General features: G+C 46.9%; 1 protein-coding gene across 1 annotated transcript in view; it reads left to right on the top strand.

Annotated features, from left to right (window-relative positions):
* Nucleotides 1–26,952, top strand: part of RNF17 (ring finger protein 17) — a 228,577-nt gene that overhangs the window by 77,747 nt on the left and 123,878 nt on the right. The window contains exons 17-21 of the mRNA XM_054015507.1: nt 11,765–11,936; nt 13,132–13,319; nt 14,400–14,538; nt 16,088–16,241; nt 17,142–17,257. Of these exons, the coding sequence (XP_053871482.1) occupies nt 11,765–11,936; nt 13,132–13,319; nt 14,400–14,538; nt 16,088–16,241; nt 17,142–17,257 (769 nt within the window). The remainder of the gene's footprint in view (nt 1–11,764; nt 11,937–13,131; nt 13,320–14,399; nt 14,539–16,087; nt 16,242–17,141; nt 17,258–26,952) is intronic.

The raw sequence follows: 26,952 nt of genomic DNA, 5'->3' as shown, positions 1-26,952 counted from the left end.
AGCTTAACTACCAGCTTAGCTCTGGTCCGCTACCACCATCCCAAGGCTAATTTCCTTCCCTGGGTAGCCTTGAGAGACCTTCACCAATTCCCTGGTGAATACAGATCCAAACCCCTTGGATCTTAAAACAAGGAGAAATTAACCATCCCCCCCTTCTTACTCCCACCAACTCCTGGTGAATACAGATCCAACCTCCTTGGATCTAAAACAAGGAAAAAAATCAATCAGGTTCTTAAAAAGAAGGTTTTTAATTAAAGAAAAAGGTAAAATCATCTCTGTAAAATTAGTATGGAAAATAACTTTACAGGGTAATCAAACTTAAAGAGCTCTGAGGACTCCCCTGTAGTCTTAGGTTCAAAGTACAGCAAACAAAGATAAACACTCTAGTAAAAGGTATATTTACAAGTTGAGAAAACAAAGTAAAACTAAGACGCCTTGCCTGGCTATTTACTTACAAGTTTGAAATAGGACAGACTTATTTAGAAAGATGTGGAGAACCTGGATTGATGTCTGGTCCCTCTCAGTCCCAAGAGCGAACGAACTCCCAAACAAAGAGCACAAACAAAAGCTTCCCCCCCCCACCCCCCCCCCCAAGTTTTGAAAGTATCTTGTCCCCTTATTGGTCCTTTGGGTCAGATGCCAGCCAGGTTACCTGAGCTTCTTAACCCTTTACAGGGAAAAGGATTTTGGAGTCTCTGGCCAGGAGGGATTTTATAGTACTGTACACTGGACAGCTGTTACCCTTCCCTTTATAGTTATGACACGCCCCCCCAAATCACAGATAGTGTTGGACATTCGGTTCTACACTGGCTGTGATTTCTTCCTGGAGTTCTAGGAGAAAACAGAGATAATAAGACACATGTACCTTTAGACATACTACTGATTATATAAAAACTAACAATATGTTTCATTCCAAGAACAATTGTTAACCAGTTAACTCTGGGAAACTTTCCCGGGAGAGTGCATTAGCCACTTCGTTAGAAGCTCCCGAAATGTGTTGTATTTCAAAATCAAAATCTTGGAGAGCTAAACTCCACCGAAGAAGTTTTTTGTTATTTCCCTTGGCGATATGAAGCCACTGTAGCGCAGCATGGTCTCTTTGTAGTTGGAAACGCCGTCCCCAAACATATGGGCGTAGCTTTTCCAGAGTGTACACAATGGCGTAGCATTCCTTTTCGCTGATTGACCAGTGGCTTTCCCTCTCAGACAGTTTCTTGCTGAGAAACACGACAGGATGGAATTCTTGATCGGGTCCTTCCTGCTTTAAAACTGCTCCCACGCCTCGCTCAGACGCATCTGTGGTTACTAGGAACGGTTTGTCAAAGTCTGGGGCTCTTAGCACAGGGTCAGACATGAGTGTTGCCTTAAGCTGGGTAAAGGCCTTTTGACACTCATCGGTCCACTGAACTGCATTTGGCTGTTTCTTTCTGGTTAGGTCTGTCAGCGGGGCGGCAATTTGGCTGTAGTGGGGTACAAATCGCCTATAATATCCAGCCAAGCCTAAGAAGGATTGGACCTGTTTCTTAGACTTTGGAACCGGCCACTTTTGGATAGCATCCACTTTGGCCTGTAGGGGATTTATTATAGTTCCTCGACCCACCTGGTACCCCAGATAAGTCACTCTGTTTTGGCCTATTTTACACTTTTTAGCCTTAACAGTTAGTCCTGCCTGCCGGATGTGCTCGAAGACTTTTTCCAGGTGCTCTGCCCATGAATCAGAAAAAATGGCCACATCATCGAGGTAGGCAACTGCAGATTCTCCCAATCCCGCTAGGAGACCATCTACAAGTCTTTGGAAGGTGGCGGGTGCATTTCGCAACCCGAAAGGGAGTACATTGAATTCATACACCCCTGCCTGGGTGACGAAGGCTGACCTTTCCTTAGCGGGTTCATCTAGTGGTACTTGCCAGTACCCCTTGGTTAAGTCTAAAGTAGAGATGAATTGGGCATGTCCCAATTTCTCCAATAGCTCATCTGTGCGTGGCATTGGATAGTTGTCAGGACGAGTTACAGCATTTAGCTTACGGTAGTCCACGCAAAAGCGTATTTCCCCATCTGGTTTGGGAACTAGAACCACTGGAGATGCCCATGCACTATTGGAGGGGTGGATTATACCCATCTGTAGCATGTCCTGGATCTCCCTTTGTATAGCAGTTTTGGCATGAGGTGACTCCGCGTCATCTGTTTCCTGGGCTGTAAACTGGCAAACGTTTAATTCTCTGGAATAAAAGGGCTTAAGAGAATTAACATGGTATACCTTAGGCTTTGTTGGAGGTGGGGGAGGCTATGAGATAGTTAACAGCTCCTAGGCGCTCCTGGACCGTGAATGGTCCTTCCCACGACGCTTCCATTTTATGGGCCTGGAGCGCCTTTAAGACCATGACTTGGTCTCCTACTTTGAAGGACCGTTCTCTGGAATGTTTATCATACCAGGCCTTTTGCTCTTCCTGAGCATCCTTTAGGTTTTCTTTAGCAAGGTCTAAAGAGTGTCGGAGGGTGCTTTGTAGGTTGCTTACAAAGTCTAGAATGTTAGTTCCTGGAGAAGGCGTAAACCCCTCCCAGTGCTGCTTCACCGTCTGCAATGGCCCCTTAACCTCGCGGCCATACACATTTTCAAATGGTGAAAACCCTAAACTGGGATGTGGTACAGCCCTGTAGGCGAAAAGCAACTGCTGCAACACTAGGTCCCAATCATTGGAGTGTTCATTTACGAATTTACGTATCATGGCCCCCAAAGTTCCATTAAACCTCTCCACCAGGCCATTGGTTTCATGGTGGTGTAAGGGGTGGCAACCAAGTGATTCACCCCATGAGCTTCCCACAGGTTTTTCATGGTCCCTGCCAGGAAATTAGTTCCCAAATCTGTAAGGATGTCGGAGGGCCAACCTACCCTGGAAAAATGTCTGTTAATGCCTGGCACACACTTTAGCTCTGGTGTTGCTTAAGGGTACTGCTTCCGGCCATCGGGTAGCAAAATCCATGAAAGTCAGTACGTACTGCTTTCCTCTGGGTGTCTTCTTTGGGAAAGGAACCAGAATATCCACAGCTACTCGCTGAAATGGGACCTCAATTATGGGTAGTGGCTGGAGAGGGGCTTTAACCTGGTCTTGGGGCTTTCCCAGTCGTTGGCACACCTCACAAGACCGGACATAATTAGCAACGTCCTTGCCCATTCCCTCCCAGTGGAAGGACTTCCCCAACCGGTCTTTGGTTCTGTTCACCCCAGAATGGCCACTGGGATGATCATGGGCTAAGCCCAAGAGCTTTACCCGATACTTAGTGGGAACTATCAACTGTCTTTGAGGATGCCAGTCTTCCTGGTGCCCACCAGAAAGAGTCTCCTTGTATAAAAGGTTCTACAACAAACCGGGATTGGTTAGAAGAGCTGAGAGGTGGTGGGATGCTGCGCGCCACCGCCCAAGCTTTCTGAAGGCTGTCATCTGCTTCCTGCTTGGCCTGGAACTGTTCCCTTGATGCTGGAGACATCAGTTCCTCCTTGGACTGGGGCTTGGTCCCTCTGGAAGCGATGCAGGTGCTGGGGCTGTTTCCATTGACTGTGAACCGCTGTCCGCTGGTGCACTGTGTGGTATCTCAGGCTTTGGCTGAGCCTCTTGGGTAGGGTTATCTGCTGCTTCTGCCAGGTCAAGCTTGCTGGTGCCCTCTGGCATTGGAGTTGTAGACGGGTTTGCAAGCGCTGGACTCAGTGCTGGCAATGGTTCTGGTGCTGGTTGCGTTGCCAGTTCCGGTTCTGGGACTGGCTTTGGCTGGGTTTCTGGGATTGGATCCACTACGGCTGTTGCAGTCGTTGGCAGGGGATCCGGTTCCACCACCTTTGTTTGGGTCTCTGGTAACACAGATGGGGCCCTGGTGGACGGCTCAGGAACAGGGATGGGGGTGTAAGCTGGCTTAACCTGGCTGCAGGTGACTATTCCCATCCTCTTGGCTAGCTTCACATGGTTGGCCAAGTCTTCCCCCGGCAGCATGGGAATGGGATAATTATTATAGACTGCAAAAGTCCACATTCCTGACCAGCCCTTGTACTGGACATGCAACGTGGCTGTAGGCAAGGTTACAGACTGTGACACGAAGGGTTGAATTGTCACTGTAGCCTCCGGGTTGATGAGTTTGGGGTCCACTAGGGATTGGTGGATAGTTGACACTTGTGCCCCAGTGTCCCTCCAAGCGATAACCTTCTTTCCGCCCACTCTCAAGGTTTCCCTTCGCTCCGAGGGTATGAGAGAGGCATCTGGGTCTGGGGATCTTTGGTGTGATTGGGGTGTAATGAACTGTAATCGGTTGCGGTTCTTGGGCAGTGAGCCTTTATATGTCCCAGTTCATTACATTTAAAACATAGCCCTGCTAAGGTATCACCGGGGCGATGTTGGTTGGGGGAGACTGGTGTGGTGGGGTGAGAAGGTGTCTGGGGTTTTCCTTGGGATGTGGGTGGGGGCTTGGGTTGTCCCCAGTGGTAAGGTTTTGTTTTGGCTTGTCCCTTCTGATATTTGCTCCAACTGCTACTAGTTTTTTTCTTTTCTGCCACCTCCACCCATTTGGCTCCAATCTCCCCCGCCTCAGTTACAGTTTTGGGCTTCCTATCTAGGATGTACCTTTCTATTTCCTCAGGAACACCCTCTAAAAACTGCTCCATTTTTACTAGGGAAACCAGATCTTCCAGAGATTTAACATTTGCTCCTGATACCCAGGCATCACAATTTTTGTCAATGTGGTAGGCATGTCGGGTAAATGACACATCAGGTTTCCACCTTAGGGCTCTGAACCGTCGACGGGCATGCTCGGGTGTTAGCCCCATTCTGAGTCTGGCCTTGTTTTTAAAAAGTTCATAACTGTTCATGTGCTCCTTAGGTATTTCAGCCGCCACCTCTGCTAAGGGTCCACTGAGCTGCGGCCTCAGCTCTACCATCTACTGGTCTATAGGGATGCTGTATCCAAGGAAGGCCCTCTCAAAATTTTCTAAGAAGGCCTCAGTGTCATCACCTGCCTTGTAGGTGGGGAATTTTCTGGGATGGGAAGTGGTACCTGGAGAGGGGTTGTTAGGATTGGCTGTTGTATCCGGCCTAGCCTTTGCTACTTCCAGTTCATGCTTCCTTTCTTTTTCTCTCTCCATCTCTTTTTCTTTCAGCTCCAGCTCTTTTTTTTTTTTTTCAGCTCCATCTCTCTCTTTTGGGCCTCCTCTTTTGGTTTTCTCTTCTTTCTCTGTGCTCTGTCTCGAGTTTTGTTAATTGAAGCAGTCTCTGTTTTCTTTCATTTTCTTCTGCTTCTAGTTTGGCCAGTTCTATTTTTTTAGCTGCTACTTTGGTAGTCATTTTCCTGTTTTCTTGTGCTGGGTCACCCCCTCTGCAGTTGACTGAAACTGGGATGTACTCAGCTCTGGCTGCTGCTGAGTTAACAGAGACTTTCTAACTAGCTACTCTGGAGGATGTAAAAAGAAAAAAAAAAAAAAAAAAAAATTCAGCTTGTAAATTCCTTTTACCAGTCGTTTGCTAATTGAACCCTTCTCTTAACAAAGGATCTTGTTTAAAAAAAACTTAAAACCTCTTCATTCGGGCAAGGAGAGATAAGATATGCATCTACCTTCAGCTCTGCTTTCCAAGCAGCTAGAAGGAAAAAAAAATCGTACTGGCTTTTGGGTTTAAAATGAATCCCACCGCTCTGCCACCATGTCAAGGCTGTATCCCCACTTTGAACTTTAGGGTACAAATGTAGGGGCCTGCATGAAAACTTCTAAGCTTAACTACCAACTTAGCTCTGGTCCGCTGCCACCATCCCAAGGCTAATTTCCTTCCCTGGGTAGCCTTGAGAGACCTTCACCAATTCCCTGGTGAATACAGATCCAACCCCCTTGGATCTAAAACAAGGAGAAATTAACCATCCCCCCCTTCTTTCTCCCACCAACTCCTGGTGAATACAGATCCAACCCCCTTGGATCTAAAACAAGGAGAAATTAACCATCCCCCCTTCTTTCTCCCACCAACTCCTGGTGAATACAGATCCAACCCCCTTGGATCTAAAACAAGGAGAAATTAACCATCCCCCCTTCTTTCTCCCACCAACTCCTGGTGAATACAGATCCAACCCCCTTGGATCTAAAACAAGGAAAAAAAATCAATCAGGTTCTTAAAAAGAAGGTATTTAATTAAAGAAAAAGGTAAAAATCATCTCTGTAAAATTAGTATGGAAAATAACTTTACAGGGTAATCAAACTTAAAGAGCTCTGAGGACTCCCCTGTAGTCTTAGGTTCAAAGTACAGCAAACAAAGATAAACACTCTGGTACATTTACAAGTTGAGAAAATAAAGTAAAACTAAGGGTATGTCTACACTACGGGATTAATCCGAATTTATATAATTTGGATTTGAAAAACAGGTTGTATAAAGTCGAAATGTATGTGGCCACACTAAGCACATTAATTCGGTGGTGTGCGTCCAAGTACCGGGGCTAGCGTCGATTTCTGCACCGTTGCACTGTGGGTAGCTATCCCATAGTTCCCGCAGTCTCCCGCGCCCATTGGGATTGTGGGTTAAGATCCCAGTGCCTGATGGGACAAAAAACATTGTCGCAGGTGGTTCTGGGTACAGCCTCACCTCCTCCCTCCCTCTTCCCTCCCTGCATGAAAGCAACGGACGGCAGACAACCATTTTCGCACCTTTTTTCCTGGGTGAGTGAACACTGCAGACTCCATACCACGGCAAGCATGGAGCCCGCTGAGCTCAAGACAGCAGTCATGAATATTGTAAACACCTCGCGTGTTCTCGTGGAGTTTATGCTCAGCCAGGACCAGAAAAACGAGGCGAGGAGGCAGCGGCGGCGGCAACGCAGCGACAAGCATGATGAGGACATGGACATGGACACGGATACAGAATTCTGTGAAACCACGGGCCCCGGTGCTTTGGAGATCATGTTGTTAATGGGGCAGATTCTATCCATGGAACGCCGATCCTGGGCAAGGGAAACAAGCACAGACTGGTGGGACTGCATAGTGTTGCAGGTCTGGGACGATTCCCAGTGGCTGCGGAACTTTCGCATGCATAAGGGCACTTTCATGGAACTTTGTGACTTGCTGTCCCCTGCCCTGAAATGCCAGAATACCAAGATGAGAGCAGCCCTCACAGTTGAGAAGCGCGTGGCGATAGCCCTGTGGAAGCTTGCAACGCCAGACAGCTACCGGTCAGTCGGGAATCAATTTGGAGTGGGCAAATCTACGGTGGGGGCTGCTGTGATGCAAGTAGCCAAAGCAATCACTCAGGTGCTGCTACGACAGTTAGTGACTCTGGGAAATGTGCAGGCTATAGTGGATGGTTTTGCTGCAATGGGATTCCCTAACTGTGGTGGGGCAATAGACGAAACCCATATCCCTATCTTGGCACCGGAGCACCAAGCCACCGAGTACATAAACCGCAAGGGGTACTTTTCAATGGTGCTGCAAGCACTTGTGGATCACAAGGGATGTTTCACCAACATCAACGTGGGCTGGGCGGGAAGGGTTCATGACTCTCGCGTTTTCAGGAACACTACTCTGTTTAAAGGGCTGCAGCAAGGGACTTACTTTCCGGACCAGAAAATAACCGTTGGGGATGTTGAAATGCCAATAGTTATTCTTGGGGACCCCGCCTACCCCTTAATGCCATGGCTCATGAAGCCATACACAGGCAGCCTGGACAGGAGTCAGGAGCTGTTTAACTACAGGCTAAGCAAGTGCAGAATGGTGGTAGAATGTGCATTTGGCCGTTTAAAAGGTCGCTGGCGATCATTATTGACTCGCTCTGACCTCAACCAAAGAAATCTCCCCATTGTTATTTCTGCTTGCTGTGTGCTCCACAATCTCTGTGAAAGTAAGGGGGAGACCTTTATGGCGGGGTGCGAGGCTGAGGCAAATCGCCTGGCTGCTGATTACGCGCAGCCAGATACCAGGGCAATTAGAAGAGCACACCAGGAAGCGCTGTGCATCAGAGAAGCTTTAAAAACCAGTTTCATGACTGGCCAGGCTACAGTGTGAAATATCTGTTTGTTTCTCCTTCATGAAAACCCGCCCCCTTTATTGACTCATTTTCTGTAAGGAACCCACCCTCCCCCTTCCCCCAGCTTTCTTTCAAACCAAATAAAGTCACTATCATTTAAAAATCATTTATTCTTTATTAATAGATTAGAAAAAGAGGGAGGGAACCCGGGTGGTATTTGGGAGGAGGATTGCTGGGAAGGAAAAAGCCACAAAGAAAAGGTTAAAAAAATGACAGCCTTTTGCTTGGGCTGTCTACTGGGGTGGAATGGGAAGGTGTACGGAGCCTCCCCCCCCGTGTTCTTACACGTCTGGGTGAGGAGGATACGGAACATGGGGAGGGGGAAGGGGGGAACAGGGGCTGAAGCGGCAGTCTGTTTTCCAGCAGCCGTTCCTGAAGCTCCACCAGACGCCGGAGCATGTCTGTTTGCTCACGCAGCAGCCCCAGCGTTGCATCCTGCCTCCTCTGGTCTTCCTGCCGCCACCTCTCATCTCAAGCGTCTCTCCTGTCCTCACGTTGGTCCCTCCTGTCCTCACGTTCACTGGCTTCTTTCCTATACTTTGAAACTGTTTCCTTCCACTCATTCAGATGAGCTCTGTCACTGCGGCTGGATTCCATAATTTCAGAAAACATCTCGTCTCGCGTTCTCTTCTTACGACGCCTTATCTGTGATAACCTTCGGGATGGAGGAGGGAGGCTTGAGGAATTTGCAGCTGCTGTAGGGAGGGGAAAAAAGAGAGAATTGTTTAAAAAGCTACATTTTGCAGAACAATGCTTATACTCTTTCACAGTGACCAACACTATTCACATTACATAGCACATGTGATTTCTGTGCAAGGTCGCATTTTGCCTCTTAATGCTGAGTGCCTGTGGCTTTGCTGCTAGAGATCACAGGTCTGGGCAACAGAATTCGGCTTGCATGCGGCCATGGTAAGCCATTGTCTTACAGCTTCTGCGCCCTCCTTTCCCACATACCAAGCATAGCCTGTAGAGTGCTGCGGTTTTTCTGTTAACATTCAGCAGCAGCAGCAGAAAACAAACTAACCACCCCCCCTCTCGCCATGAATTCTCTGGGATGATCGCTGTACCCCTCCCCCCCACCGCGTGGCTGGTATCAGGGAAGATCCCTGCAGGCACCAAACTAACCACCCCCCCCCGCCGCCGCCCCCCTCCCGCCATGAATTCTCTGGGATGATCACGGTACCCCCCCCCCCCCACCCCGTGGCTGGTAACAGGGAAGATCCCTGCTAGCCAAACGCGAAAAACTCAGGGCCAATTTCCCATCTGCGCTTGGCTAACTGCAGGGAAGGATTTATTTTCCGCCACAGGCAAACAGCCCAGTAGGAACGGCCACCTCTGTCCCCTTTATTAAGTTCCCGTATTTCAACCAGGTTACCAGGAGTGATATCACTCTCCTGAGGATTACACAACAAGATAAAGAACGGATGTTGCTTGAATGCCAGCAAACACTGGGACCATACGCTGCCAGGCTTTGTCAGGCAATGATACCAGATTACTTGCTGCAAGCATGGCGTGGTCAAGTGTCCTACCATGGAGGAGGGAATAAGGATGCACTGCCTTCTGGCAAGGCTTTCGGAGTACCTCCAGGAGAGCTTCATGGAGATGTCCCTGGAGGATTTCCGCTCCATCCCCATACACGTTAACAGACTTTTCCAGTAGCTGAACTCACCGCGAATGCATCCCAAGTCCTCAGGGCAAAGTAATCATTAAAAACCGTTTGCTTTTAAAACAAGTTTTATATTTTAAAAGGTAAACTCACCTGAGGTCCCTTCCATGGGGTCAGAGTCTTGGGTACTGGCTTGGGAGGCTTGGGAGGGTACTTCAGTCAGGGTGAGAAAAAGATCCTGGCTGTTGGGGAGAACGGAGTGCTGTGTGCTCTCTGCAAGCTCATCCTCCTCCTCCTCCTCCTCCTCTCCCCCATTGGCAGAATCCTCAGGCGTCGCTGATGAGACTATCCCCGACCCAGAATCCACGATCACAGGTGGGGTAGTGGTGGCAACCCCCCCTAGAATTGCATGCAGCTCGGCGTAGAAGCGGCATGTCCGCGGCTCTGATCCGGAGCGACAGTTTGCCTCCTTTGTTTTTTGATACGCTTGTCTGAGCTCCTTGACTTTCACGCGGCACTGCTCAGAGTCCCTATTGTGGCCTCTCTCCATCATGCCCTTGGAGATTTTTTCAAAAGTTTTTGCATTTCGTCTTTTAGAACGAAGTTCTGCAAGCACTGAATCCTCTCCTCATACAGCGATCAGATCCAGTACCTCCCTCACGGTCCATGCTGGTGCTCTTTTTCGATTATCAGCCTGCAATGGTTACCTGTGCTGATGAGCTATCTGTGGTCACCTGTGCTCTCCACGCTGGGCAAACAGGAAATGAAATTCAAATGTTCGCGGGGCTTTTCCTGTCTACCTGGCCAGTGCATCCGAGTTTAGATTGCTGTCCAGAGCGGTCACAATGATGCACTGTGGGATAGCTCCCGGAGGCCAATACCATCGAATTGCGGCCACACTATCCTTAATTCGAAATGTTAAAATCGATTTTGGCGCTACTCCACTCGTCGGGGTGGAGTACAGAAATCGATTTAAAGGGCCCTTTACATCGAAATAAATAGCGTCGTTGTGTGGACTGTTACAGGGTAAATCCGAATTAAAGTCGTAGTGTAGACCAGGCCTAAGACGCCTTGCCTGGCTGTTTACTTACAAGTTTGAAATAGGAGAGACTTGTTTAGAAAGATGTGGAGAACCTGGATTGATGTCTGGTCCCTCTCAGTCCCGAGAGCGAACGCCAACCCAAACAAAGAGCACAAACAAAAGCCTCCCCCGCCCCCAAGATTTGAAAGTATCTTGTCCCCTTATTGGTCCTTTGGGTCAGATGCCAGCCAGGTTACCTGAGCTTCTTAACCCTTTACAGGGAAAAGGATTTTGGAGTCTCTGGCCAGGAGGGATTTTATAGTACTGTACACAGGACAGCTGTTACCCTTCCCTTTATAGTTATGACAGGGGAACTAGCAACCTTTTAATAACCCTGTTTCCTTTCCAAAATTCCTCCCATATGTCAGCGTCAGACTTTTCTATACCTCTTCTTTTCAGTGAGGTACCAGGCAATCATTGCAGAATGGTTGGCTGAATCTAAAGGAAAAAGTATTTCACAGAGTCTTATAGTACTGTCAGGTGCAAATTCCAATTAACAGTCCTGATGGATCAAATAAAGAGCAGCAAAGATTCAGCCATCTTCATGAATCATCGCATCATCCCAATATGTATCCAGTATCATGTTCTGAGCATTAACTGATAACACAGTACCACCAGTTGAGGGTCACAATTTAACTTTGGGGGATGCATGTTTGACATGCCTGTGCGAAAGTATAATTTTAAAAAGTTGATTTTTAAACACTTTCTAAAATATAGATCTATATAATTATTCTAGGTTTGTCATGTTTGTGGGAGCAAAGGCTTTTGAATGATACCCAACTTGATTCATTTCCAACAACACTGTATTATCAAAATTTCCCCCAATCAGAGGACTTGGAGTTGGGAGCTGAGGGGAAAGGGAGAGCAAGTCCTCGCTGTCATACCCTAGAGGGTGACATCATTGAAATTATGATTCTGTAGATTTTTATGAATCAAATGAAACCTCTTTATTTTTCGATCAACAACTGCCCACGGAATTACACATGCTCCCACACTATGCTGCATTTTTGTGCTATCATTGTTTATTTATATTCCCACTAGGATTGGTGGTGTCCCTGTGATGAGGCCAGAACAAGTTGTTCTACAGAACTTAGTGGTAAATGACTTGTGTATGTTTATCAGGAAGCCTGATCCATATATAGAGGCACAGCTCTGGGATATTCCTCCGTTAGCAGTGCAGTGCTCGCTGAAGGACATAGTTCCCAAAAACTCAGTAAGTAAGCACTATTTGTACAGTTTAAGAAAAAAAATTCATTTGGGTTTTTTATTATGGAAGTTAAAATTAGTCCTATTTTCGCGACTTTCCAAATACCCCAAAAAAACCACAAGGAGAATTCAGAGGTATACAGCAATTTTATCAAGTCATATATTAAAAAGATAGTATCAGAGGGATAGCCGTGTTAGTCTGAATCTGTAAAAAGCAACAGAGGGTCCTGTGGCACCTTTGAGATTAACAGAAGTACTGGGAGCATAAGCTTTCCTGGGTAAGAACCTCACTTCTTCAGATGCAAGTAATGGAAATCTCCAGAGGCAGGTATAAATCAGTGTGGAGATAACGAGGTTAGTTCAATCAGGGAGGGTGAGGTGCTCTGCTAGCAGTTGAGGTGTGAACACCAAGGGAGGAGAAACTGTTTCTGTGGTTGGATAGCCATTCACAGTCTTTGTTTAATCCTGATCTGATGGTGTCAAATTTGCAAATGAACTGGAGCTCAGCAGTTTCTCTGTGGAGTCTGGTCCTGAAGTTTTTTTGCTGTAAGATGGCTACCTTTACATCTGCTATTGTGTGGCCAGGGAGGTTGAAGTGTTCTCCTACAGGTTTTTGTATATTGCCATTCCTGATATCTGACTTGTGTCCATTTATCCTCTTGCGTAGTGAGGTCCTGAGGTCCCTTCCAACCCTGACATTCTATTATTTGGAGGCTTGAGGTCAAATTAAAAAGCATAGTTTGACCAAACTATGACAACTGGGTACCAAACAGTTTGCAAGTAAATTCCAAAGAAGAATAAGTTTATGGTGGTTCAAGAGGGGAAAATGATATTTAATTAACTGAAATTAAGAAAGTGAGAATTTTAATTTGAATATCGGGAATATCAAATAGTGAAATCTTAGGATGGGGAGTAATCTACAAAAGGAAGTGATGAAAAGACCGTTGCTGGAGCCATTTAAAACTAGGCCTGAAAAGAAACGCTAGAAAATATACCATAGAGAGCAATTCTGCACTGCAAAGGTTATGGATTCGAAGGTCTAGTGGGTCTTTTCAATGTTTAAGTTCTGTGTCTGACATCCTGGCTCCATTGATGTCACTGGGAGTTTTGCCACTAACTTCAGTGGAGTTGGGATTTCATTCTGAGTGTGATGGTTTTTGTTTTTATGATCCTTAAGAACACTTTTTTCCCCCCCCAAACAGAATGAAGGTTGGGGGGAAGAAGTTAAGACCAATTTTTTGAGAATGGTAAATAACAAAGCTGTTCTAATGGAAGTATTCAGAGAAGAGGATGGTGTGCTCATTGTAGATCTGAAGAAACCTCCAGTTAATAAAATGAGTGACATGCCAGTATCTCTTAAGGATGCTTTAGTTTTTACAGAGTTAGCAAGGTATGTGTCATCTTAAAAGAACTTTAAGCATTTATATTTTTTAAAAATACACAAAATTAAAGTAATCTAGTTTACATTCTATAAATTGCTACTGGTGCTAGCATGTTGTCAAGTATCAGGGGGTAGCCGTGTTAGTCTGTATCTACAAAAACAACAAAGAGTCTGGTGGCACCTTAAAGACTAACAGATTTATTTGGGCATAAGCTTTCGTGAGTATAAACCTGTAGTTGTAAATAGCTTCCAAATTTTTTTCACCTTGGAATGATTGCATTCACATACGTGGTGTCATACCCATTTTGATGGCACAAAACCTCATTTGGATAACTGAGTTCTAATTGCAACACAGAGGCACAGCAGAGTTGTCAGACTTGTACCTTAAGAAAAATTATTTCTAAGCTTTCGAATCATATTTTTTATTATAACACATAAATTGACACAAGAAACAGCTAAAATACATCACTGTGAGTTTGACTACCTTGAAGTGTTTCTGATTTTGTTTTTCTTTGTGAATGTTTAGTGGTCATTAAAATAAGGATTTTTTTTTTTTTTTAAAGAAAAAGGGATATGAGAGGGGAAGATAAATGGAAGATGCCTTATCCACTATTCCCGCAAATACCTTGCTGCAGTAATAATTATCTCTTAATGAACAAGGGAAAGGAAACATTTAAAGGAACAATTTTTTATTCTAAGTAGTAAAGGCAAGCCTGTAGCTTCTAACCTAATTAAATAATGTAAACACACACTATTGCCTAAAAACAATGAGTAAAAGATAGTTTGGAAAGCTTTAAAGGAGCACCAATCACATATACCCCACAGTATGTCTCACTTTTGGGGTAACTCACTGTTATTGGAAAAGAGGAAATTGGCTGAACAGCACTACAAACAGCAAAGTTCAAGAGCAGTTCATACGAGGCAGTACTGTAACAGCTAACAATCCATGAAATTACTAGCTAATCCAGATGATAACTAAGTTTTTTAATAAAAGGTCCATTAGGCCTTTCATAGAAAATTTCACACGAAAATGCCGTTCATCCACAAGTGGCTTTGACAGAACTGATTCACAACCATTATTCTCACTAGGTTTCGATCACAGCTTCCTAGTCAACCGGAAAATAATATGGCATTGCAATATTGTCCACCCACATTGCCACAAGAAATGACAGAAGTCTCCATTGTCGTTTGTCACATCAATAGTCCTAGTGATTTCTACCTTCAGTTGGTAAGTATTTAGAAATATTGTATATTTAATTAAAATATTGATTAAAATTTCTGGGCTTTAAATAACCAAAAAATAAAACATTAAGCTGCCGAACAAGATATTAGACTTCTAATAATCTTAAATTGCTACCCCTTCCCCCTGAAAAAATAAAGTTCGAGTCCGTTTTCTTATCCCCACCTATAATATAGAAACTTTCTAGGTATATGTACAGTGTCTAGCACAATGGGATTCTGAGCCTAAATAATATTATAATAAAGGGGGAAATGAGGAGATATTCATTGTGGCACCATACCAAGTTCATAAACAGCTCATCTTGCTAGCCAGGGTGTTTCTTCCTCCTTCCCTCCCACCCAAGTGGGGGATAGGGGGATCTCAAGCAGGAGCTGCTGGGGCAATGCTGTACATGCTTCTCCTGGCTCGCTCTCTTCTCCTCCCCCTCCTCCATGGCCTGTATATGTGTGCACGGGAGAGTGGGGAGGTGTTGCCGCTTTCTCATTCCCTTTCTTCCTCACAGCATGGGGAAGGAGGGTGGATATTTCACATTATCTGAGTACTAGAGCCTATTCTACGCACTCCTGCTGCCACTAGACAGCAGGGTTCATGATGGGCTGACTGGTTGGCTCTTGCCTACTTGAAGGGGGTGCTTCTGTTTGCTGCTGGCGAGTAGCCATTTTGGTCTCTGTTCCAGTCCCACCTTTCCCCACCCTTGTCCAAAGAGCTAGATCTCTTACAATCCAAGAAACTCAGCTGATCACCAAATTTTGTTTGAGGTCTGGAAGGGATTTTTCCTTTATGGCAAAATTGGCAAACTGCTGTTGGGTTTTTTCACCTTTCATCTGGCATCTTGGAGGTCTGGTCTTAGGGTTTAAGTTACATTTGTCGCAATTTTGGTGAGTTCCATGCAGTTGGTGGGTTTAAAAAGGGTCCAGTGTGAGGTCCTTGTAACCCAGTGGGCTCAAGAGCACAACGTTGCATAGTAAGGAGGTATAATGGTGTGGTACATGGCTCCCTTCATCTTTCCTACCCCCTGCATGGAGGAGAACAATTTGGAACTCTGGCTTCCAGCCAGAATCCTTGGGTGGTCCTGAGGATGTAGAGGGGGCATTAACCTCATACTCATAGGTTTGTAGAGCCCAGGGCCATTGGTTCCTAGATGAAATCCTCACTGTAACATAACTGCTGAGTAGCTTAGATAGTAGATCTCTATTGGTTAATTGTTTTAATAAAGTTTTGGTCTCTATTTAACCATTCGATGGTAATGTCTGTCTGTTTCTGTCTACATCAATTAAGTTCATCACACAAAGTGTGGTATTAGAGAATAGCCTACAAAATCTCCTTTGATAGTAGATTTAAACAGTGTAGTATTCAAAAACTTGAACATTGGTTAGTACACTTACACTTTTTGTGACAGTCATTGCTTTTTGTGGCCTTTTGAGTTCAAACTCTTTTTTGGAATTGCATATCACAAGTCCCAAAACATTCTGAATGTCTGTGGCTTATTCTGATGTGTAAGTTACTGTAGTATTAGGTTTTTGTTTCATTATTTTAGATAGAAAGTCTGGACTTTTTAGTTCTCCTGAAGAAAATTGAGGAAGTATATAAAAATGATGATGGAGAAAATCTGGAAATTCTTTGTCCTGTTCAAGGCCAAACCTGTGTAGCGAAGTTTGAAGATGGAGTTTGGTACAGAGCAAAAGTTACTGGTAAGTATGTTAGTTACTGATTATCTAATTGTGGTGTTCAGTCAAATAATTGGAAGCGGCATTTGGTCGGAACTTGAATAATAAGTAATAGTCATTTTTATTGCTGCAAAAGTTAGTAATAAAGACCAATACTAATAGTCAACTTTATAACCTTATAAACTACGTTTGATATTATTTTCTTTTGTTTTGCTAATTTGCTATTAGTAATTTGTTTTACATATTATAAGGTATTATAGATGGAACAAAAACATGTATATGCATTTACAGTAGAATTTCAATAACAAACATAATCATAATTGTCATTGTATATAGAGCCCAATCTTCTGCAGTGCCCAGTCTCTGGGTATAACAGATATAGAAGAGCCACAAAAAAATTATGGTTGCAGTGCTCTGATACTGGGAGCAGCTGGTGGCCAGTTTGTCCCACTGTCATTGTTTGAGGCTGATCTGAATTACATCTCAGCTACTATTTATTTATTTGTATTACCATAGCACCTAAGAGATGTAGTCATGATCCAGGACCCCACTGTGCTCGGCACTGATATGATCCCCAAAGGGCCATCTGCTAGCTAGGAATCATCTAAGCAGTGTTTTTCGGCCACATGCCTGGCCTACCCCGTACATAAGAAATATGAGAGGCTGGTATTAGGACCAACTATTAACACTTTACCCAGTGATTTTCCTTGATTTGAGGGAATTTTGGCTGGCTGTTAAAGGCTGTAGCAGCTTTGCTGATTTGGGATCTAAACTGTTTCAGAATGTGGTACTTTATGCATACACAGTGTATGTGTATATCTGTCTTTGAAATTCTGGCCATTGATGTTTAGTATATACTTGATGATAGTTACAAGTGTTAATGACTTCTGATTTGTTTACCTGATATTGAAATGTTTTCTGAAGGACTGCCAGGGCATCAAGAAGTTGAAGTTAAATACGTTGACTTTGGCAACACTGCCAAAATAACTCTTAAAGACATGCGTAAAATTAAAGAAGAGTTTTTGAGCCCTCCAGAAAAGGTAAGTTTTTATTTTTATTATTATTATTATTTATTATTATTTGCATGAATTGAAAAGCTTAAAATTTAGAATCTCAAGGATTTCCTTTGTTATGATATTAATGTAAGTAAAGACCAAATTATTGAAGTCAGAAATCTTAGGGTGTTTTTTTTTTTTTTTTTTTTTTTTTTTTAATTTAAATGCACTATAATGTTTTTATAAAAATGCTTTGGATACAAGTGAGATGAAAAGTTTGCACTTATATTTGTTTTTTATGTCACTAGCCTTAAAATTAATTCAGATGTTTTAATATCAAAGTCAATTTTCAAAGACCCTCACTTGTTCTACAGCAACACTCAGCTCAATTTTGTTTGCTTTCACTAGTTTCAGAAAATTATCCCATATCTGCTAAAGCACTCTTTAAATATATGTCCTGAATTTTGGTGGAGGAAAATGTTTTTAAGGGTTTTTATGCTCTCTGATGTTTATAAGGGTCTTTTCAGCAAGGGAGAAATTGACAATGCAGGGGAACAGCAAAACTGACAATACACAAAGTGTTATCAAATACATAATGTAAAAAAAAACTGGAAGAAGACAGGGAAATGTTCTAACTTTTAATTATAGTAATTTTGGGGGTGTGTTGTGAGTACACAAGTTTTCAGACAGAAATGTGATTTTTTTTTTTCACGTTTGTGTCTCTTAAACCATTATAGGGTGCACAGGTAACAACTCCTATTGTTAAGCTTGCCAACACTTTGTATTACAACCAACTGAAAATAGGGTCCTATACCTTTGACAAACTTTTAGGCAAAACTTTTTGAGGGATGTTTCAGCTAAAATGATTTGTTTCTGAGAATGAGGTTGGGGAAAATGTTTTGCTAGAGACAAAATATTCGTATGTCCCTTTTGTTGAGACGCTCTAGTGCCTCCAAGCTTTGGAACGGGGGTAGGGGGGACGAAGTGTTAGCATGCCTTTTACATCTGTGATAGTTTGCCCAAATCTGGTTTAGTTGTAAGACTCTGAAAAATTTCAGGGCACTTATTCTCAATAGAGACTTGATAGAGTTTGGCAGCTAAGTTCTCTGATGCAAAAGGCTGCAGAGTAAAAGGAAAAAAGGTTCTATAATCACTAGAGCAGATTCTCCCACCAAATCTGGAATTGAACTCATTATTCTTCTTCGAGTGATTGCTCCTGTGTATTCGACAGTAGGTGTGCATGCTCGCCATGTGCACTGGTGCTGGAAGGTTTTCTGTTAGCAGTACCCGTACTGAGGAAGCACCGCGCAACCCCTAGAGTGGGGCCTGTATATCGTGCTTTAAGGGGAGCCACGGGCTCCCCCCATCCTCAGTTCCTTCTTGCTGCCAGTGAAGGTAGTCGGAACTTTGTGCTCCAGCTCTGCTGCAGCCCTTCTTCTCAACCTTAATGGTACCGTTTGTGGATCGTCCTTCAGTTAGAGTGGCTTCAAATCGTGCAACTCCTGTTGCCGTTCTATGCCCAGGAGCGACCCTCACGTTGAGTGTCTTCGCTGCCTGGGTGAGAGTCACATTAGCGACCATTGCAAGATATGCAGGTCGTTCAAGCCAAGGACCAAGAAGGAGAGAGTCTTTAGACTTCGAGCTATCCTGATGGAGTCGGTGCTGACCCCGACGCCGGTACGCAGATTGGACTTGGTGCCGGCCGCCGCGTCATTGGTACATAGCGAGGCCCCTTCGACCAATCGGCACCGCTCTCCCTCCAAAAAGCAAGGGAAGGGCCCGGCCTCGCAACGATGCCGCAATAAGGATAAGGGGGAGGCTGGTCCCGTCTGGGCAGCCTTCGATCCCCCCTGGGCTCAAGAGCTCCAACTCGCGTGGAGCGGAGCAGCTCGGTACTGTTGGCCCAGGCATCCCCACCGGTACGGATGCCGTCCATGCTGGAGGTGGTGCAGGCTGTGAAGAACATTATGTCTCTGCCCGTCCCGAGCTTACAAACAGGTACAGGCCGTAGGTCGCGAGGCAAGCCTCCTTTAGGTGCCCACCAGACCTCTCTGGGCAGCCGCAGTTCCCGTTCCGAGGATCGCTCCCCGAACCGCTTGACGCACAGCGGCTGCTCTTCTGACGGCTCCCAGCCACCCTCTATGCTGGCCAGACTGTCCATGCCGCCGTTGAGACGGGAGTCGCGGGAACTCTCTGCACCGCCTGCCAGCGGGCGTAGGCACCAAGAGAGGCACCGGGAATGCTCACCTGTGAGGCATGGGTACCGGAGCCGCTCTCGATGGGACAGATGTCAGCGTTCCCATTCCAGCTTCCACTTGTCTGGACATCACGCCAGAAGCTCCCCTCGGGGCACCTTGGCGTCAGGGCACCGGGCTTTGCGTCGCCATCATGGGTACCGAAGTAGTTCGTCATGTGGGTGGTACCGCTCATCGACATTGAGATCCTGATCCCGAGGGAGAAGACGCCACTCCTACTGCTCCCGTTGCACTGAGCGTTCTTCGGCGACCTTGGCCTCGGCACCCGTCCACGCATCCTCGGGACGCGTTGTTCCACCGGGACACACGTTGCCATCGCGCGCTCAGCCGAGCCAATGGCAGGGAACCCCATGGCAAGGGCAGTGGTGCCAGTGGGCACCGTGGCCATCAGTGCCAGCCCAAACGGAGGTCCATTTGGTCGCCGGAGCATCCCAGGTTCCATTGGCCTCCTCTGGCCACCCACGGGAGAAGTCGGCGGGGCATGAGTCGGCAGACTCGCGCCAGGACTCTGACCTCGGCCTTGACGCCCTGGCACCAACCGAGGCACCCGGCTCCGTGCGGGCCCTCTCTCCAGCACCGGACAACACCATAACAGCGCCTCCACCGTCGGTCCCGCAGGAGGACTTTAAGGCTCACCAGGACCTGCTAAAGCGGGTGACATCCATCCTCCAGCTGCAGGCTGAGGAGATGGAGGATCCGTCTGATTCCCTGTTTAACATCCTGTCCCCCTCGGCACCAGGCCGCATGGCCCTACCTCTGCACCAAGGTATTGCCAACATTTCGAACTCGCTGTGGCAAACTCCCACCTCCTTGGCCCCAATCTCAAAAAAGGTCAAGAGGAAATACTGTGTGCCGGCGAAGGACCATGAATATCTCTATTCTCACCCAGCACCCAACTCACTCGCAGTGGAATCGGTAAACCACAGAGAGAATCAGGGCCAGCCCGCGCCCACCCCCAAAAACAAAGATGCCAGGAGACTGGACTCCTTTGGCAGAAGATTTTATTCGTCGGCTAGTTTCCAGCTTTGAGTAGCCAACCACCAGGCCTTACTGAGCAGGTACAACTTCAACCTATGGGAGTCTCTGCCTAAATTTGAGCTGCTCCTCCCGGACCGGGACAGGAAGGACTTCAAGGCTCTGGTGGAAGAGGGGTTGGCGGTAGCTAAAGCGGCCCTGCAAGCGGCGTCCGATGCTGCTGACACGGCGGCCTGCTCGATGGCTTCCGCTGTCGCCATGCGCAGGGCGTCATAGCTCCTGTTGACGGAGGCCCAATCTCTGATGCAGGACCTCCCGTTCGATGGCAAGGCACTCTTTGCGGACCAGATGACGTCAGGCTGCATGGGATGAAGGGTTCCCGCATCACCTTGCAGACCATGGGCCTCTACGTCCCTCCGGCTAAGGACAAGGCCAAATTGCTTCCGGCAGCTCAACCTGCGAGGAGCAGATATGAGCCCCCGTACAAAAGACCCAGAGACCAGAAGCGTTGGTCTCAGCGGCAGTCCCGCTCTAACCCGCAGCCTGGACCCTCTAAGGGCAAGAGGCAGGGAAAGAGGCGGTTTTGACTATTTGCAGGGGGGTACCGGGCCTGTTGCCAGGGAGACCCCCCCGATTAATAAAGTTAGTGTTCTGCAACCAATTGTCTGCCTTCCTCGGGGCGTGGTCCCGCATAACTTTGGACCAGTGGGTCCTCAGTACCATTTCCAAGGGCTACGTGTTGCAGTTCACCTCACCCTCGCCAAATCACCCGCCCTCCATGATGGCCCCGGGGGATCCGGACCATGTCCGCCTCCTGCAACAGGAGGTGGATCGGCTGCTTCACCTGGTGGCAGTGGAAAGGGTACCGGTTCAGTTCCAGAGCAAAGGTTTCTACTCCTGATATTTCCTGATCCTAAAGGCGAAAGGGTGTCTCCGGCCTATTCTGGATCTGCGCGACCGTAACAGGTTCCTAACCCGTTCCAAGTTCCACATGGTGTCCCTGGCCTCTATTATCCCCTCCCTGGACCCGGCGGACTGGTATACGGCCCTGGATCTTCAGGATGGGTACTTTCACGTCCATATTTTTGAGGAGCACAGACGCTTCCTCCGATTCATGGTAGGGATGGACCACTACCAATTTGCGGTCCTCCCCTTTGGCCTATCTACGGCTCCCAGAGTCTTCACGAAATGTAAGTCCATGGTGGCTGCCCACCTCAGGCGGGAGGGGGTACAAATCTTCCCTTACCTGGACGACTGGCTCCTCAAGGGGGAGTCTCGTTTTGAAGTGGAGTCCCACATGGAGCTGCTCCTCTCGACATGCGCCGATCTAGGCCTGGTCGTGAACGAGACCAAATCAACATTAGTGCCCGTTCAGCACACAGGGTTCATTGGGGCCCTGCTGGACTCCTCCAAGGCCACAGCCTCTCTTCCCCTGGACAGGTTCGAGCCCCTAAGGGGTCTCATCGCCTCGGTCACAACCTTCCCAGTGACTACGGCGAGGGCGTGTCTTTGGATTCTGGGACACATGGCGGCGTGCACTTACGTGGTCCGCCATGCCAGACTCTGTATGAGGATCCTCCAGGTATGGCTGGCCTCCCAGTTCTCCCAAGTGCGGGGACAGTCTGGACAAGGTTCTCACAGTTCCGTCCCCTATACTGGGTTCCTTCCTATGGTGGTCCTCCCCGAGCAATATGCTGCAAGGGGTTCCCTTCAGGGAGGCCAACCCGTCCATAGATCTGATGTCCGATGCTTCGGACCTTGGCTGGGGAGCCCAAACGGGGAGCGTGCAAACCCAGGGAACGTGGTCGACCCCGGACTTGCCCCTTCACATAAATGTCAAGGAGCTCAGGGCGGTACGATTGGCGTGCTTGGCTTTCCTCACACACCTCTGCAGCAAGGTGGTCAGAGTCCTCATGGACCACATCGCCGCCATGTTCTATATCAACAGGCAAGGTGGGACTCGCTCTCTAGCCCTCTGACGGGAAGCCCTGAACCTGTGGGAGTTCTGTATAGCCCACGATATCTCCCTGAGGGCGGCTCACCTCCTGGGTGTCCGCAATACGCAAGCGGACTGCCTCAGCAGGGTCTTCTCCCCCCAATATGAATGGTCGCTCCACTCGGAGATTGTTCACCGGCTCTTCCAAGAGTGGGGAGTTCCCCAGGTCGACCTGTTTGCAACCCGTCAGAACCGGCATTGCCCCCGGTTCCGCTCCAGGGGAGGGGTGGGGGAAGGCGCAATCTCCGATGCGTTCCTCCTGAGCTGGTCAGGACAGCTCCTCTGTGCCATTCCCCTGTTCCCCCTCATCACCAAGGTCCTTCAGAAGGTGAAAGTGGACAAATCGAAAGTCATTCTCATAGCCCCGGCGTTGGCCTGCCAGCACTGTTACGGGCCCCTCCTACGCCTCTTAGCGGCCCCCCTGAGGGCGCTGCTGCTCCGCCCGGACCTCCTCTCCCAGGACTGGGGGGCACCTCCTCCATCCCAATCTGGCCGTGCTCCACCTAACAGCATGGCTGCTCTGTGGCTGAATGAGGAGGAGAATAGGTGTTCGGAGCAGGTAAGGCGAGTCCTCCTGGAAAGCAGGAAGCCATCCACGCGTCGGACATACGTGGCAAAGTGGTCCAGGTTCGCCAGGTGGGTGAGTGAGCGGGGTGTGTCCCCCTCCGCTGCACCTCTCCAGTTCATCCTGGACTACCTCTTATTCTTTAGGGCCCCGGGACTGGCACCTGCCTCAGTCAGGATGCACCTGGCAGCCATATTGGCCTTTCACACGCCGGTGTAAGGCCACTTGGTCTTCTCCCACTCGATGACCTCCCGTTTCCTGAAGGGCCTTGACCATTCGTTCCCATACGCTAGGCCCCCCATGCCGCAATGAGACCTCAACCTGGTCTTGTCCCGTCCCCCTTTAAACCCCTGGCCACGTGTTCCTGGTCGCACCTCTTGTGGAAGGTGGCCTTCCTTGTGGCGATCACGTCGGCCCGACGTGTCTCAGAGCTCAGGGCCTTAATCTCAGAACCCACCTATACTGTTTTTCATAGGGATAAAGTTCAGCTCTGCCCACACCCAACGTTCCTCCCAAAGGTGGTCTCCGCCTTCCATATGGAGCAGAGCATCTTCCTCCCTGTGCTCTATCCTAAGCCCCACTCCTCTAACCAGGAACGCCACCTCCACATGCTCGATGTGTGTAGGGCGTTGGCTTTTTATCTGGATTGGACTAAGCCGTTCCGGAAATCCTCTCAACTCTTTATTGCCTCGGCCGAGCGGGCAAAGGGGCAGCCTGTCTCCACCCAACGGCTTTCCCGCTGGATCACCTCGGGCATATGCACGTGCTATGATCTGGCAGGGGTTCCCCCACCACCAATTGTCAGGGCACACTCTACGAGGGCTCAGGCCTCATCAGCTGCCTACGTCGCCCATGTCCCCATCCAGGACATTTGTAGGGTGGCCACTTGGGCCTCAGTTCACACATTTACTTCGCATTACGCGATCGTCTCCCAGTCTAGGGATGACCCCGGGTTCGGCAGGGCGGTACTTCGTCCCAAACCTTCGTGAACTCCCACCCACCTCCAGCACATATTGCTTGGAATCACCTACTGTGATCTCAAGCAATCACTCGAAGAAGGAAGGACAGTTACCTGTTCCGTAACTGGTGTTCTTCGAGATGTGTTGCTCCTGTCTATTTCACACCCTGCCCTCTTTCCCCTCTGTCGGAGTTGTCCGGCAAGAAGGAACCGAGGGTGGGAGGAGCCCGTGGCTCCCCTTATAGCGCGATATACAGGTGTCACTCCAGGGGTCACCGTGGTGCTCCCCCAGTACGGGTACTGCTAAGGGAAAAACTTCCGGCACCGGTGCACGTGGCGAGCACGCACACCTACTGTGGAATAGACAAGAGCAACATCTCGAAGAATGCCAGTTACGGAACAGGTAACTGTCCTTTCCTGAGTCTCCGCATTCCTCTGCTATCTAGAAATAGCTGTGAAACCACTGGCAAACTGTGTCTCTCTCCATCCCCCTCAAGTGGCAGGTCCATGCAGAAGATAACAGCCTTCTACTGCTATCTGCTACTCCACTAGTTCAAATGATCAAGAATTGTGGGATAAAACCATAAATTACATACAAAAAATAAAAGAACAGAAGGTTGCCAAGGCAATCATTCAAAAATTAGGAAATGCCAGAATTAAGGTTGCCAGTACAACCTTAATTTGGCTCATTTATGTGTGTGCATTGATACAATCTTTAATTATGTGATCACATATTTCTCCTAAGCCCCTCCCCTCTCAGCACCTAAGTCCAGACTGGAGGGACTTCATGTCACTACTTTCCAGGAGTCTGAGTATTTCTGTAGTGCTTAATTTTCCTTTATTTACTTTTATTGAAGTTGATTATTTTTATAATAAGTGCCTGGTAATCATGATTACCATGGAATCCTCAATGGCTTTATCTTTTCTTAGTTATTACTATTATCATAGGTTTATTACGGGGGTTATATCCTTTCCCTGTAGGAGATCCATTGTGGGAGGCAATGAAAGCTTGTTTATATACATATAAAATTTCTAGATTCATCCTCAAAAGGTCAGAAGACCATTTTCATTACAGTTTGAATTCATTTTCAAGAACAAATATTAATATCTTTATTTTTCTCCCTAGACCATTTAATGACTGTTAACTCAGTCATGTCTTGCTATTAAAATCACTGTAAAAGGGAATTGCCTCTGGCAAGAATTATCATAATTTAATCAGCCTGAGTCATGATCTTCCTCTAACAATGTTATCCTGTTTAGTTTTATGTTTACTTATTCATTGAACTTAAAGAACAGAAAGAACTTCGGTTACATCTTTCAGTGTTGATGATTATGATGTATAGTCTTGGATCAGTCTGAAAAATTGCAGATAATTTAATTTTGTAGTTTATAAGAAAAGATGTGTATGTTCTTCTGACCTTTTGAGGCTGTTTCATCCAAAAGAAACTGAACAAACTCATGTATCTTACACCCATAGACGTTTTATATGTATATAAACAAACTTTCATTGTCTCTCACAATGTATTTCCTAGACTAAACCTATTTTAATAGTAATAACTAAAAAAAGATAAAGCCATTGAGGATCCCAAGGTAATCACGATCACCAGGCACTTAATAGGGAAATAATAGACTTCAATAAAGTACATAAAAAGAAAAATCTCTTGTAATAAAGTGTTGCAGAAATACTCAAGACTCCCGGAAAGTAGTAGTTAGATATGCATATTACCCTGTAGATGAGAATTTAGGTAAGGAAAAAGTGCTTAGGAAATCAGCTTTTGGCTCTGAGGCACAATTTGGTCCTGGATCCTCCTTTTGCAACCCTTTTATCTAACAGATTTCTTTGTTTTCCATGCCAGTCCAGCAGGGTGGGGGCTTGTTGCAATATTTGAGGTCTAGGGAGCCTACCCCAATTGTGAACTTAATTGCTGTAAAGTGGCTGAAAGTTCATTAAAATGTTACAATAACCTATAACCATAACTGTTGATAGAAAAAGGTACAAACAAGAGACAGACTGGGTTAGTACATACAAAAAGGGCTACTGGTATAACTAAAGGATTGTGAAGGTTGTTTGTAAACAAGAGGAGAATGGAATTGGAAATTAATGGAACAAAATTGGTGTGTCAGAAATTAGGCTTAATTGGTGAACCAAAAAAATGAGGTGATGAGCTATTTTGCACATTGCTGCCTTTGGGATCCTTAAAAAGAGAGACTTTGGGGATCAAAATGGTGGAATTGACTCCTGGAGGATTCCCTCAGGAAAGTCCAATAGCCTCTGCAGACACTCCGTCCTTCATTGGTGATCCTCAGTCATCGTGACACTTAGACCTCAATGCATCAGTGGGGAAACCTGACAATTACTGCTGGACCGGTGGGGACCTCAGAGTGATACTTATGAGATCCTGCTCTGTCTTCCCTTTCCTCACTATCTTTCATCTATCCTCTCTTTGCTTTTGACCTGATCCTGAGACCAACTATTCCAGCATGACAAGATGAGACTGGCCAGCCTAGCCAGATATGCCCAGGACTGGTGAGAGAGTGGGGATCTGCCCAGATTAGCCACGTGATGTCCCAGACCAGAGAAGTGAGCTGGGGTCCAGAGCAACAGCTGTCGTGGCCAACCTGCCAGTCCTGGATGTCTGTCCATGACTGACTGACTTGCATCCTAAGAATGTTTAAAAAAAAAAAAAAAAAGCCCCAAACCTGTTCAAGTGCTTGCTCATGTCCATTCCATTGTAGGTGTGTGTGTTTGTTACATGCACCGGTGCTGGAAGTTTATCCGTAGGGGACCGGCTCTAGCACCCTCTAGCGTGGCGTGCATATGCTGCAGTCTAAGGGGCGCCACTGGCTCCCCCCTCCCTTAGTTCCTTCTTACCACCAGTGACAGTGCTGGAACTGCTCCTTGCCTCAGGAAGCGTTACGTTACCCAGTGGTTTTCTTCTGCATAGTGTGTAAATAGTTGCTTAAGTGGTTCTTTTGTGTAGTAGTAGTAGT

This window comes from Malaclemys terrapin, chromosome 1 (genome assembly GCF_027887155.1).
Source record: "Malaclemys terrapin pileata isolate rMalTer1 chromosome 1, rMalTer1.hap1, whole genome shotgun sequence".
Classification (NCBI taxonomy): Eukaryota; Metazoa; Chordata; order Testudines; family Emydidae; genus Malaclemys; species Malaclemys terrapin.
The sequence above is the reverse complement of the archived record's forward strand: the minus strand, read 5'-3'. Positions and strand labels throughout refer to the sequence as shown.